The sequence below is a fragment of the Hoplias malabaricus genome, chromosome 9 (genome assembly GCF_029633855.1).
Source record: "Hoplias malabaricus isolate fHopMal1 chromosome 9, fHopMal1.hap1, whole genome shotgun sequence".
Classification (NCBI taxonomy): domain Eukaryota; kingdom Metazoa; phylum Chordata; class Actinopteri; order Characiformes; family Erythrinidae; genus Hoplias; species Hoplias malabaricus.
Genome location: NC_089808.1, coordinates 36,225,903 through 36,241,690, shown reverse-complemented (window position 1 = coordinate 36,241,690; position 15,788 = coordinate 36,225,903). Strand labels below are relative to the sequence as shown.

Genomic DNA, 15,788 nt, shown 5'->3' with positions numbered 1-15,788 from the left:
ATAACCAACATTATTCATGACAATAGCCTAGCAATAAGCTAAACTCAAATGTAGAAGTACCGTTATTCTTGTAAATGTGATCGAAGTGGGAACATACAGCCAATTATTCAAACACTAGCCGGTGTTCACAAACTTTAAAAGCTGACTGGGTGAAATGTGCCCAGGATTTGTACGTTTTGACTGAATTCAGATATGAAGTCACATATTTATGCTTATGTAATGTACTTTTAAGCATTTTGATGATTATATCTCAATTTGAAGTATTAATATTCAGTGTCCAAACATTTGCATACCACACAGCTAACAGTAACAATAAAGACACATTCACACTCATTGAGTTGTTTGATTTTCCAAAAATGTTAATTTATTATGTACAATTTAAATAGACAGCATATTAAATAATGTAGTGCAAACACTGGTTCCAGAGGACAGAACTTTCATAACAAGTTATAAACATTAGATGAACTAGTCAAACTTATTTAAAATAAGCAATCAAGTTTGTAGTAATTTACAGTTAATATAATAATATTTTTATTTCTTTAATTGTTGTTATTATCTAAAAATCACTGGCCAATGTATTAGGAAAACCTATGCAATTATCCATTCAGTCTGTCAAGTAGCAGTAGATCATGCAGACACAAGTCAGTGGCTTCAGATAATGTCTGTGAAAAGTGACCCTGACCATGGCTTTGGTGACAGACAAGAGACAGTCCATGGTTTTGAATATTTCAGAAATAAATATATAAATAAATAAAACAAAATAAAAGAGGAGAAATGCTACCTCAAATAATAAAATTAAATTTAATTCTACGTAGATTTCATAGAGCACATTTTACAAATGATGTGATAATGAATAAATTAATGTTTTCACAAAGCATCGTTACAGAACACGGGCCTAGGCCAAAGTGAGCTCTTCCAAGGTGACAGTAGCAGCACAGTCTCATTCAGACCATGAGAAAGAAACCTTGGGAGGGACCAGGACTCAAAATGGGAACCCATGCTCCTCTGGTCAACACCAGAGCAAAGCAAACAAAGAGCAGTGTATAAACAGAGAGCAGCATGAATGAAGAAGTCTGAGAATTATCAGTCAAATGAGAGTACAGTCTGTTACACCTTCTGAGTGTGTTAAGGGCTGTGTTAATAAAGTACAGTGAAGGGCAGGTGAAAAATGAGCTGTTCTATTTAAAGCCCAGTCTCATTTTTCATTTGGTGGTGTGAATGAGAGAAACTCCAGCACACACAGATGGTTAAACGAGAGATGAGTGATGTAAACGATTATGTACTAGGGGTTGCATAGTCTAATCAACTTGTTGACTAGGCCAACCACGAGTCATCATAGTGGGGAGCTGTCGTCAAGTTGGGAAGATGACAAAAAAATGTAGAAAGCAGCTCTTCCACAAACCACTGTCTGGTCTAGTCTGGTTTAACACCAATTTAGCACTGCTGAAATGCCCCAGTGTGTCTAGCATTCATCTTACGGCCACAGTTTACTTCTATTGGCTACTTCCACAAGCTGGTCACTAAGCACAGATCACCTCAAACTGGCTCCATTAACTAATTCAGTGTGCTTATATGGCCTCCTCAGTCACTATTATAATTGTGTTCCTAACAAAGTGGTCAGTGACTTCATTCAGTTGGCTGTTAATATGGATAAAACAATGTTGTTATTCATAAGACAGCGGGAAAATACTCCTACAGGTCCACATGCTAGAATGGCACAAAATCCAACACAGAAGTTTCAGTACCACCTATTGGGTAAGTATTCTTGGGCAAAGTGGATTGGACGGCCAAATTTACAAAATATGAAGAAGATATTCATCCATACAGGCAGCAGATCCTAGAGTAACTCAGTCTACGTGGCTGGGATTTGCGGTAGTCCAAACTCATCCACCAGAACGCCATCCTGTAGAATATACAAAAACATACTGAACAATTAAAATTGTCCAAGATAACTACATAAACGTATATGGTCTGATGTGAAATGCGTGTAACCTTGTTGGTTTTGCTGTCACTGGGCATGCCCTCTGGTATGGAGGGCGCCGCTGAGGCTTCATCCAGATAGGAGCTGTCATCATCCAGCAGTAACTCATCTCCAAGGGCATCCAACTCTAAAGCAAAGCCCACAACACACAGTCAGACACACCGACATTCTCTGGACCTGCCTTTCAGATATGCTCAGAGAAATAGTGATGTTCTCAGAACAAGATCTTGTTTCCCCATTATTCTTCTTTTATTTTGGAGATAAGAGGTGTTTTTTCAGACTGTGACAATAACCAATCTACCAACCTGCTTCTAGATCATCCTCATCGATCTCTGGAGTCCCATAGCTGCGGCTCAGAGCCTCCTGAACTTCACTGGCTTCTTCCATCATGTCCTCAAGCTGGTCCTGTAGGTCCTGAGTGTCAGACACAAGGATGGTACAGCTTTAAAACTGCTTCATTCATATACCTCTCTGCTTCTTCTGAGCATATCACATTGGCTGTCCTTTGTGGAAACCACTATCAGTGATCATCTTAATACGCATGTATGTTTTTCATTCATTATCTGTAACCCTTATCTAATTCAGGGTCGAGGTGGGTCCAGAGCCTACCTGGAATCATTGGGCGCAAGGTGGGAATACACCCTGGAGGGGGCGCCAGTCCTTCACAGGGCAACACATTCACTCACACACTCACACCTACGGACACTTTTGAGTCGCCAATCCACCTACCAACGTGTGTTTTTGGACTGTGGGAGGAAACCGGAGCACCCGGAGGAAACCCACGCAGACACAGGGAGAACACCAACTCCCTCACCCGGAGCGGGAATCGAACCCACAACCTCCAAGTATCTCCTTATTAAAGAGAAATAACTACCCAGGGCCAGTGATAAGATTTCTAAGATATTGATAGTTTTTTTAGACATTAATTATAGGGTTGTGATGTGCGATTTTAATTTGTTACAGTTTTAATTAAAGATTAAACAAAATCCTAAATGGCTTGACCTCAGACTAAATTACTGCACTGCTTGTGTTTATATTGTAATAGTGCCACTTGGGGACTATAACAAACAATGTATTCACAATGACATACTTCGATCTGGTCCATCTTCACTTGCTTATAGGCTTTCTTCATCTCTTTTGCACCAATTTTCATGGCCTCAACCTACAAAAGAATAAGTCACAAAAATGTTTAATGACACTTAATTATATCCCTGCATCTTTGGCATGTATAGATTACTTACACATTTCATAATGGAAATACATATATTAACATGCAGATTAAAATAATGTGTAAATAAATCTGAATACGGCGTTACAAGGCAAGTATGAGATGAGAAAACGGTACGTAAAACACAAAATAATTTATGTCCTTACTGTTGTTTTGGTGTCCTTCAAAGACTGAATTGTGTAGTTGGCCTGCTCCATGTTAAAGGACTGCTGGGCGAGTTGCTCTCTCTGTCCCTCGTACCTTAATCACAATAAAATATAGAAATATAAGCACATCAGGTGGATGGCCTACGAAATCTTATTTAAAAATATAAAAATATGTATTAACACTAAAGACATAACACCAAAGACACCCAAATAAAAGTGTGTCACCGGTGCTTTTGAAGTTCAATACATTGTATGAATTTGTGATTTGTAGGTTATTTCTTTGTTGTTGCAATGCTTCTTGGCATTTACCATTGGAAGCCTGTTAATGTCCCTTTTAAATGGTGACACGTTTGTAAGGGACATGCATTTGTGGGATGAGCAGTAGAGCTGAAATTAAAACATAGCACAAAAATGTGTATGGTTCTTCCACACGCTACTGAGGCTCCTGTTTGTTAAATGAATAAATTGCCAATACATCTTGTCTCTTCAAACTTCAATCATCCAGTCACCAAACAAGTCAATGGCAGAATAATGTGTTTGGCACTGGCAGAGAGGATTTGGCAAATTTTTCATGGGCACAACCCATATACTCAGCTCTACTGCTCATCCCACAAATGCATGTTCCTTACAAACGTGGCACCATTTAAAAGGGAAATTAACAGGCTTCCAATGGTATAAGATTTATTTCAATAAAATTTATTAATTCATTCATTCATTCATTATCTGTAACCCTTATCCAATTCAGGGTTGCGGTGGGTCCAGAGCCTACCTGGAATCATTGGGCGCAAGGTGGGAATACACCCTGGAGGGGGCGCCAGTCCTTCACAGGGCAACACAGACACACACACATTCACTCACACACTCACACCTACGGACACTTTTGAGTCACCAATCCACCTACCAACCTGTGGGAGGAAACCGGAGCACCCGGAGGAAACCCACACGGACACGGGGAGAACACACCAACTCCTCACAGACAGTCACCCGGAGGAAACCCACGCAGACACAGGGAGAACACACCAACTCCTCACAGACAGTCACCCGGAGGAAACCCACGCGGACACAGGGAGAACACACCACACTACTCACAGTCAGTCACCCGGAGGAAACCCACGCGGACACAGGGAGAACACACCACACTCCTCACAGACAGTCACCCGGAGCGGGAATCGAACCCACAACCTCCAGGCCCCTGGAGCTGTGTGACTGCGACACCTACCTGCTGCGCCACTGTGCCGCCCTTTACTGCAATAATATTTATTGAAAATCTACTAAACATAAATGTCCTTGCTTTTTGTGCTATGTTATATATACACACAGGGGTTGGACAATGAAGATTTAACTTTATTATCATTGAACACAAATTACAAGCTGTTATTAATATATGTATATACAATGTGATATGAGCTGTCGCTTAGTCACGAGCCGAGATCTTCCGCCACATGTCACTAGGTAGCCCAGCGAGCGTTCGGTTCACTTGCTTATCTTGCTGTGCAAGCATCTCTGCTGTATCGCTGTTTTTGAGCATTGTAGCATTAAGTGTGTAGGGAGTAAGTTAAGCGGTAGAGCACAAAATTAAACCCCTCCACCTCCACCTCAACAAGTATCTTCGTCTGATCTTCAAGGTAAATACACTTAATAGTGCAAGTTTATTTCTTTACATCCTCTTTTTCAATCATTATAAAGTTCAGGGTTGCGGTGGATCCAGAGCCTACCCGGAATAACTGAGCACAAGTCGGGAACACACCCTGGATAGGGCACCAGTACTTCACAGGGCAACACACACTCACGCCAATTTACCTACAAACGTGTGTTTTTTTTGGGACCGTGGGAGGAAACCAAGCATCTGGAGGAAACTCAGTACACAGTTTATACATTATTTATTATTTATAAAGTACGTTTTTCTTGTTCAGAAAACACGTAAGGAGAAAATTGGTGTGTATTTTGTGGACGCTGGAACGAATTAACAGCATTTCAGTTCATTTTAATTGGGAAATTTAATTAGATATACGAGTAAATTGAGTTACAAGCTCAGTCAAAAAATGAATTAAATCCGTAAGTCAAGGTATTAGTGTGTGTATATATTCATTCATTCATTATCTGTAACCCTTTTCCAGTTCAGGGTCACGGTGGGTCCAGAGCCTACCTGGAATCATTGGGCGCAAGGCGGGAATACACCCTGGAGGGGGCGCCAGTCCTTCACAGGGCAACACACACTCACACATTCACTCACACACTCACACCTACGGACACTTTTGAGTCGCCAATCCTCCTACCAACATGTGTTTTTGGACTGTGGGAGGAAACCGGAGCACCCGGAGGAAACCCACACGACACAGGGAGAACACCCCACACTCCTCACAGTCACCCGGAGGAAACCCACGCGACACAGGGAGAACACCCCTCACTCCTCACAGACAGTCACCCGGAGGAAACCCACGCAGACACAGGGAGAACACACCACACTCCTCACAGACAGTCACCCGGAGGAAACCCACGCAGACACAGGGAGAACACACCACACTCCTCACAGACAGTCACCTGGAGCAGGAAGCGAACCCACAACCTCCAGGCCCCTGGAGCTGTGTGACTGCGACACTACCTGCTGCGCCACCGTGCCTGTATGTATATATTTATTTATATATACACTAATAATGTAGCAAAATGTAATGCATCATGTTGACGATGCAGTAAAACTCACATCCTCTTCTGTTTAAGAACCCTCATGGCCTTCTGCTTCACTGCATTCTGTAAAGACAGGGTTCAGAAGTTAAGAGATGGCATGAGCGAACACTGTTGTCTCCTCAATCAGATCAAGTGTTTTACCCCAATGTAGATACTGGGTTCAACACAAATCAGTACATTACACAGGATCTACATCAAGTGCAAATGTGTAAATAGAAGTGCAGCAAAAAAAGCACCAGCACTTGACGGCAGAGAGGGTTACACCACTGTCGTCTGGATAAAAACGTCTACCAAATTCCATAAACAAATATTCTGAAAAAAAAAACCCCACACAATACAGAAAATAGCAGAAGGACACATGACCAAACAGGACAACAAGACAATCTACAGATGAGCATCAAGTCATCAGCCTTACTGCACTCACAGATCACGACGGTTTACCTTTGCTGGGCCTTCTCTCATCTTCTTCATCTGATCTTTGTACTTGACCAGCTCTGCATCGATTCTGGCCATTTTCTTATCGATGGACTCAGTCCTCGCATCAATCTGAAAAGATGAAGGAAAAGGATGAAGAGCATCACTGTGGTCAGTGACAGTGTTTATCAGTGTGTTCAGGGCTTATTTATTGCTGTATTTATGTCTGTGTTCAGTGATGAGAGGGAGAGAGAGACACAGAGATGCAAACTGGGAAATAGAGAGAGAGAGAGAGACATACAGAAAGAAAACAGAGAGAACTACAAACACAGATATAGAGAGAAGAATGCAGAGATGTCTCACATTTCCGATGCATTCTGAGAGGTTTGGTTGAGGCTGGTTTTTGCTGCGCCCAAAGATGCGGTTCATTTTGTTTTAGAGAGTGTGTACAAAGTGTGTACAGAGGTGGTCTCCTTTGAATAACGCACCGAGAAGTGGACAGAGACCGTCAGTGAGGAGCCATTTTCGGTGGATCACACCGACCACGCTAGAATAAAAGTCACCTCGCGTTAAACCGGCTATTACATTATATAATTAGAATAAAATTACTATAGGATTTCTATACGATTTACTACAGAATTATCTACTATTCTATCGCAAAATTACTGTAAAATTATTAAACTCTTCTACAGTAAGATTACTACAAAATATACGTCACATTAGTTACTAACTACATGAAAATTAACTTTAATACAGTGACATTATTTCAGGACTGCTCTAAATTTATAATATTAATATATCATGTTATATATTTTTACAAATATTAATTTTAATGCGCAATAATTTACATATTTTTAGCATTATTTAAATCAAATTCATGTTATACTACAGGAAGATCAGTCACTATAATAAATGTACAGATGATTCTGAGAAATCTGGAATATTCTGTGAATATTCAAATCCCAAGCAACTTACTTTAGACCTTTCAAGATTTACTTTTTACTAAAACCTATTTAAAATAATAAAGTACATAGACTCACTCTACAAGAGAATCATGACAAAATTGCTGAACATTGTCTTAAAGAGAGATACAAGACTTACATTTTCGAACTAAAAGAAACAAACGTCATAGGTATGAGCTGAGCTTCTAGCCGTTGAGGATAAACCTCTGTCGTCATCAGGCTGCCTCTCATCCCGCGCGCAGCTCCTGGGGAGCAACTGCCTCGCACTCGCGATATTATCCGCTTGTTAAGTCGTGATTTATCGACCTCTGAATAGACTATGGGCATACATTTCCTATATTAATAGGGTGACCAGATCTGAGATGGTGAAAAAGAGTCTTGACACGTCTTACACCTTTATTTGCTACACAAAAGATGGGAAATTCTTTTTTAAATTATCCGAGAACTTACATTTACGTTTCGGTATAGCTGCTCGAGATGAGGGAAGGTACACGAGCTTTGCCTGACGTAAACAAGGACTACTGACGTGCAGAATGACCACTTAAATCTTTACAGAGAAGGTTATCGACCAATAACGGTAGCTCTACAGTCAGACCGTCCAATCAGATGATTTTAGGCCACTTCACCACGCCCCCTTCTCACTCAAGCGAACCAGTCGGAGTAGGGGAGGGCGGGACTAGTTTTCAGAACAAAACTTCTCGAAGTTCTATGTAAGCTCTAGAAAAACAAAATCCCGGACGTTTGTGAAATTCCACCGGGCCACTTTTTTTTCAAGTCTAAAATAGAGGACATGTCCAGGTAAAAGAGGACGTCTGGTCACCATATACATTAAGAAAATGCCCCATAATATTGTAAAGGTTCTGCCTCAGTGTGTTATAAGGCCCAAGTGACTAAAATCATTTTGATTAGTATGTTATCCACACCAGTCAAATACACATTGTCCACCCTAAATATAACAGGCACATCTGTTTCTTCTCACTCTTTTTCTCTTTGTGATTCTCAAATAGTACTTAAAATTAGTGCTGGGCAGTAAAACAATATACATTTGTTTTGTAATTAATTTTTGTTTGATAACGATAATAAGTTTAGGGTAATAGAGCTTAATAAACCTTCATGTATATTCCCAATTAGCACAGGCACCTGAACACTATCAGGAGCGTATTCTCTTAGGAGACCGTATGAACGAAGACTATCATATGTTTAATTCAAGTGTATGTATGTAATATATATATATATATATATGTGGTGGGGCAGCAAGTAGTGTCGCAGTCACACAGCTCCAGGGGCCTGTGACTGTCTGTGAGGAGTGTGGTGTGTCCTCCCTGTGTCTGCGTGGGTTTCCTCCTGGTGACTGTCTGTGAGGAGTGTGGTGTGTCCTCCTTGTGTTTGTGTGGGTTTCCTCCGGGTGACTGACTGTGAGGAGTGTGGTGTGTCCTCCCTGTGTTTGTGTGGGTTTCCTCCGGGTGACTGTCTGTGAGGAGTGTGGTGTGTCCTCCTTGTGTTTGTGTGGGTTTCCTCCTGGTGACTGACTGTGAGGAGTGTGGTGTGTCCTCCTTGTGTTTGTGTGGGTTTCCTCCTGGTGACTGACTGTGAGGAGTGTGGTGTGTCCTCCTTGTGTTTGTGTGGGTTTCCTCCTGGTGACTGTCTGTGAGGAGTGTGGTGTGTCCTCCCTGTGTCTGCTCCGGGTTTCCTCCTGGTGACTGTCTGTGAGGAGTGTGGTGTGTTCTCCCTGTGTCTGCTCCGGGTTTCCTCCTGGTGACTGTCTGTGAGGAGTGTGGTGTGTCCTCCTTGTGTTTGTGTGGGTTTCCTCCTGGTGACTGTCTGTGAGGAGTGTGGTGTGTCCTCCTTGTGTTTGTGTGGGTTTCCTCCGGGTGACTGTCTGTGAGGAGTGTGGTGTGTCCTCCCTGTGTCTGCTCCGGGTTTCCTCCTGGTGACTGTCTGTGAGGAGTGTGGTGTGTCCTCCTTGTGTTTGTGTGGGTTTCCTCCGGGTGACTGTCTGTGAGGAGTGTGGTGTGTCCTCCCTGTGTTTGTGTGGGTTTCCTCCTGGTGACTGTCTGTGAGGAGTGTGGTGTGTCCTCCTTGTGTCTGTGTGGGTTTCCTCCGGGTGACTGTCTGTGAGGAGTGTGGTGTGTCCTCCTTGTGTTTGTGTGGGTTTCCTCCTGGTGACTGTCTGTGAGGAGTGTGGTGTGTCCTCCTTGTGTTTGTGTGGGTTTCCTCCTGGTGACTGTCTGTGAGGAGTGTGGTGTGTCCTCCTTGTGTTTGTGTGGGTTTCCTCCTGGTGACTGTCTGTGAGGAGTGTGGTGTGTCCTCCCTGTGTCTGCTCCGGGTTTCCTCCTGGTGACTGTGAGGAGTGTGGTGTGTCCTCCTTGTGTTTGTGTGAGTTTCCTCCGGGTGACTGTCTGTGAGGAATGTGGTGTGTCCTCCCTGTGTCTGCGTGGGTTTCCTCAGGGTGCTTCGATTTCCTCCCACAGTCCAAAAACACGTTGGTAGGTGGATTGGCGACCCAAAAGTGTCCGTAGGTGTGAGTGAATGTGTGTGTGTGTCTGTGTTGCCCTGTGAAGGACTGGCGCCCCCTCCAGGGTGTATTCCCGCCTTGCGCCCAATGATTCCAGGTAGGCTCTGGACACACCGTGACCCTGAACTGGATAAGGGTTACAGATAATGAATGTTTGAAAGGTTGTTCACAGCAGAGGCAGGCAGTCTACAGGGCAAAGGCCACAACCGAAGGAGTCTGTGCATAACACCAAGGCACACAAGGTGAATGTAGTCTAATGGAAAGCCTGTTACCTGATGTTCTTCATCTGTTTGAGCCCTGAATGACTCATTTCTTGTCAGTGAAGCATTGCTTTCAGGAAAACAACTCAACTCTCAAAGTACTTCTCCTCCTTGGTACATTTTCCACGGCCACAGTGACCTTTTATGTTTTTTACAAAGTCACATGCCGGAGCATCACAGAATACTGTAAACTGACTGCAGCCTGTGATTAAATAATTTTTCCAGATTAGAAATGTCTGACACAAAATTGTCTAGAAAGGCATCCAGGGATCCTGGTTTTTAGTTGCCAGGAAACAAACTGATTATAACTGTGTCATGTTTTGGAAGATTTTCAATAATTCCTAGAATTGGCCAAAACTGTGTTCAGAAGGTGTTCATTTATGACATGCTTGTGGTCTTCTAAGAGATGTGTAATAGCTTCAAGCATTACCTTAATACTGTCCCCCATTAATATCTTTGCAGGACATTTCCTAGCAATATGCTTGCATCATGAGGTAGTTTTGGGTCATAAAAATTTCTCGTTGTCATCGTTGGACAAACAATCTTCAATTTCTGTAATATTTTGTTCCTGCATTTGATATGGACTCCCATGGCTTGGTTCATTTACATATACAGAAATTAACTGTTCATCAACTCTTGGCTTTGGATTTTCTTCTTATTGTCCAATATGAGGATGTTGTGAAATCCATACTGAGAATTTAAACAGACAGAACAAGAAACATAAAATAAACAAGTTCCATTTTGACATTTGAATGGTTACTTACTGGATGCAAGTGAAAAACTTGGATAATCACAGGACAGAAATTTGTTCTAAGGGAAAAACGAATATATGAATTATAACAAATATTATAGTGTTACTACTGTCATTTAAGCTCAGTGATTTTGAGAATATAATTATAGTATTTTACTATTTATGTTATAAATCAAGTATTTCAAGAACAGAGTCATAATATCCATCCATTCATTATCTGTAACCCTTATCCAGTTCAGGGTCGCGGTGGGTCCAGAGCCTACCTGGAATCATTGGGCGCAAGTCAGGAATACACCCTGGAGGGGGCGCCAGTCCTTCACAGGGCAACACAGACACACACATTCACTCACACACTCACACCTACGGACACTTTTGAGTCGCCAATCCACCTACCAACATGTGTTTTTGGACCATGGGAGGAAACCGGAGCACCCAGAGGAAACCCACACAGACACAGGGAGAACACACCACACTCCTCACAGACAGTCACTCAAAGCGGGATTTGAACCCACAACCTTTAGCTCCCTGTAGATGTGTGACTGCGACACTACCTGCTGCACCAACGTGTCACCCCTTCACAGTGTAGGTAATCCAAAATATATAAGAATACTGATTAAGATAAACATTATTTATTTGATGTACCTGCATTAAAAAGTCAGAAAAAAAAACAAAAAAAAAAAAACCTGCCAGACCTCAGATATGAATTCAGATAATGATTCCCCACAAAAACACAAGTAATTTTATAACTTGTCACACAACATTATTCAGTACTTCATGAGGATTTTCTTTTCCCATTTACACCTAAAAAGCCATTTGAATTTATTGAAGTTCCTCAAACAAAGGAGCGCCCCATCATTAGCCCACAAAAAGAGAATCTCATCACTTATATTACATTATTATTTATGTTGTGCACATCAAGGACAAGAACATCCCCATTGACCGTGCAGCAGAGAGCTCAAACTCATTGACTTAGGCTGTGGAGCATTGCTCAAGGACAAAGTGAATACAGACTTTGAGGGAACAAGATGTTTCTTTGGCTTGTATTTACTTTATTTACCCGACCTTAGGCTCCAAAGGCTGCATTTAACAACTGCTTCACTTGGAAATTCACGAGTCATGTGACAGTTTTGACCAATAATAACACATTAATACACATCTATAAAAAAAAATCAGAATACTAACATACCAGGTTAAGCTTTTATATTTTAAACATCCTTAAATGCTTTATAAACACTGGACCTTTTAAACACTACCCTCTGAGAAAGTGGCTCATGACACCACTTCTGAACCCAGAAAGTGATGCAGATACCCGCTTTGATGTAGAATGTGCTATATATGGTTCTATATAGAAACGTTAATGTATGTATGACACCAATAACTATTTTAATAAGCTTGACATCGTAAAAGTAGAAGAACCTCTTTTGGTGTCACACAGGGCCCTTTTTGGTGTCACATAGGACCCTTTTTGGTGCCACATAGGAGCCTTTTTGGTGCCACATAGGGCCCTTTTTGGTGCCACATAGGACCCTTTTTGGTGCCACATAGGGCCCTTTTTGGTGTCACATAGGACCCTTTTTGGTGCTACATAGGACCCTTTTTGGTGTCACATGGGACCCTTTTTGGTGCTACATAGGGCCCTTTTTGGTGTCACATAGGAACCTTTTTGGTGCTACATAGGACCCTTTTTGGTGCTACATAGGGCCCTTTTTGGTGTCACATAGGACCCTTTTTGGTGCTACATAGGGCCCTTTTTGGTGTCACATGGGACCCTTTTTGGTGCTACATAGGGCCCTTTTTGGTGTCACATAGGACCCTTTTTGGTGCCACATAGGAGCCTTTTTGGTGCCACATAGGGCCCTTTTTGGTGTCACATAGGACCCTTTTTGGTGCCACATAGGACCCTTTTTGGTGCCACATAGGACCCTTTTTGGTGTCACACCAGACCCTTTTTGGTGCTACATAGGACCCTTTTTGGTGTCACACCAGACCCTTTTTGGTGTCACACAGGGCCCTTTTTGGTGTCACATAGGACCCTTTTTGGTGTCACATAGGACCCTTTTTGGTGTCACACAGGGCCCTTTTTGGTGTCACACAGGACCCTTTTTGGTGTCACATAGGAGCCTTTTTGGTGTCACATAGGAGCCTTTTTGGTGCCACATAGGGCCCCTTTTAGTGTCACATAGGACCCTTTTTGGTGCCACATAGGACCCTTTTTGGTGCTACATAGGACCCTTTTTGGTGTCACATAGGACCCTTTTTGGTGTCACATAGGGCCCTTTTTGGTGCCACATAGGACCCTTTTTGGTGTCACATGGGACCCTTTTTGGTATCACATAGGACCCTTTTTGGTGCCACATGGGACCCTTTTTGGTGCCACATGGGACCCTTTTTGGTGCCAAATAGGGCCCTTTTTGGTGTCACATAGGACCCTTTTTGGTGCCAAATAGGGCCCTTTTTGGTGTCACATGGGACCCTTTTTGGTGCCACATAGGACCCTTTTTGGTGCCACATGGGACCCTTTTTGGTGCCAAATAGGGCCCTTTTTGGTGTCACATAGGACCCTTTTTGGTGCCAAATAGGGCCCTTTTTGGTGTCACATAGGGCCCTTTTTGGTGTCACATGGGACCCTTTTTGGTGTCACATAGGGCCCTTTTTGGTGTCACATAGGACCCTTTTTGGTGCCAAATAGGGCCCTTTTTGGTGTCACATGGGACCCTTTTTGGTGCCACATAGGACCCTTTTTGGTGTCACATAGGACCCTTTTTGGTGCCACATAGGACCCTTTTTGGTGTCACATGGGACCCTTTTTGGTGTCACATGGGACCCTTTTTGGTGCCACATTGGACCCTTTTTGGTGCCACATGGGTACAGCAAAAGGTGCTGTACAGAACAATCTGAATCTAAAGAAATCTTTTGTGATGCAAAGAACCCTTTAATGCATGTGTGTGTGTGTGTAGCCCAGATAACATATGAGCATAGTGAGCAGGTGGAGATACTGAATCAATCATTTCTTGCATCAGCCAATGATTTAAATCACGATCCAGAAGGAGCTCACCACGGAGCAGCGGCTCATCCGCTGACTTTCTAATGGTCCTTTTTGAGCGGAGCGAGATTAGCCTTAATATACTTGACAAATGCATACATTTTTATCGACAAATTAAACACAAGTCACAAATAAACACTTCCCAATCTGTGTCTCACAGTCTGCAATTTGTACAAATACAGTTACACACACACACACACAAACACACACACATATATATATATATATATGCTTGAAATTGATAACTGTTTTTAATGAACCTATATAATTGACGGCTTCAAGAATTGGGGAACCCCTGTGGGGTGGTGAGTGAGAAGGAGTGAGACACGGACTTGACTGATGAACCCTGCACAGAAGAACCAGGTAATTTAACATATATTTTATATATATTTGAATAAAGATGCAAAACTAAGATTGTTTCCTATAATTGTTTATTAAACTATTTAACTGACACTTTTTAGAGAGGACTGTGGATGTTGAGAGTGGTCATGCAGGTGAAGACTGCCAACCCGGACCCAGCAGTGTCTCTGGTGCCCCAATTACCTCCAGCGGCAGTCGTGTTCTCACAGATACTGTGCTGCAAACATGTGCCAGCACAATTGCAGCTATTGAACAGCTAACAACTGAGCTGAGAGAAATAAACGGGGTACTACCTGAAATGTCAAACACATTAAAAGAACTTGATAAAAAATACCTTTGCGTTGATCTTCAGTTATTTACAATCAAAGCATCATGTCCTTGTGCAGTCTGGCTGCTTGAAGATTAAGAGCATCTGGTGTATATTATGTGGCACAGCACCTGCTCTCACAATCTGGCAGACTTATTCTGGGTGGTAAAGCAATCTCTCACCTGATGCTCCATTTTCATGCCGGCTTCCTACACTACTGTTCCTCAGAACACAGGAGGCATGTGTTGAACCAGGCCATCGAGCAACCACATCGGTTAAAATCATGGTCGCATCACAAATAACCTGTACGTTTATAGAACGAAACTGCTCTGCGCTCTTATAGCAACATGAGTGCAGTCAATTGGTCCGATTACATTTGGGAAACCGGCCTCTGCTGCAAATTGCACGTTGACGCCAGACTGCTCATTCGCAATGTAAGGAAATCTGATGTACCGACTTGTCAATCTGACTACGCCAGCTAATACGACTGGCATTTTGGAGCTTAAGGATGGTCGAGATATTCCTGAACTGTCCGCTACTTCTCTCTGAAAGCTACCAGTCGCCAGGAATCCAAGGGTTGTTTACACCTGTAAGCGGACATTTATTGCCCGATTCCATAACGTTGGTCTCTCTAAATCTGTGCCCAACTCAGCACACAGTTAAATGAGAATGGCTCTTGGAAACCTAAATCGGCTCATTAACCATTAATCATCATTTGCAAATCTTCATGATCTCTGAAAACATGTCACTGTATTTGTCGGTTGGTGTCAGGACCAGGCGGACTGACAGAGGCGGACGCAAAAGCAATAACACAAGACTTATTTAAACAAAAGATAACAAAACAGAGATAGACAGACTTAGATAACCAGAAAGGAAACTTAGATAAAGAAAGACCTAGACAGAGAGACTTGGACAGAGAGAGAAACAGACTAAACATAGACAGAGAGAGCTAAACAGACTAACCGGGACAAAGAGCCAAACAGAGACCTAGACTGAGAGACAGATACATAAGAAACCTAGATTGGGAGACAGATACAGACAGACCAGGATAGGGAATTACGTACTGACTAGAGACAGAGGGAAGTGCTGACAGACCAGACACAAGGAAATGCTAACAGGCTAGAGACAGACTAACC

The 15,788-nt window shown here is 42.5% G+C and overlaps 1 protein-coding gene across 3 annotated transcripts; it reads right to left on the bottom strand.

Moving 5' to 3' along the window:
- Nucleotides 1-392: 392 nt before the first annotated feature.
- chmp5a (charged multivesicular body protein 5a) lies at nt 393-7,913 on the bottom strand. 3 transcript variants are annotated; one of them, XM_066680845.1, is made up of 9 exons: nt 7,556-7,688; nt 6,818-7,001; nt 6,482-6,586; nt 6,057-6,103; nt 3,356-3,449; nt 3,072-3,143; nt 2,287-2,395; nt 1,993-2,108; nt 393-1,903 (listed from the first exon to the last, which is right to left on the bottom strand). In XM_066680845.1, exons 2-9 carry the CDS (start codon nt 6,881-6,883, stop codon nt 1,853-1,855), a joined length of 660 nt encoding a protein of 219 aa, XP_066536942.1. In that variant the 5' UTR covers nt 6,884-7,001; nt 7,556-7,688; the 3' UTR covers nt 393-1,852. The 3 variants fall into 3 exon arrangements, with proteins under 3 accessions (XP_066536942.1, XP_066536943.1, XP_066536944.1); XM_066680846.1 differs by lacking the exon at nt 7,556-7,688 and adding an exon at nt 7,495-7,555; XM_066680847.1 differs by lacking the exons at nt 6,818-7,001; nt 7,556-7,688 and adding an exon at nt 7,867-7,913.
- Nucleotides 7,914-15,788: the final 7,875 nt, after the last annotated feature.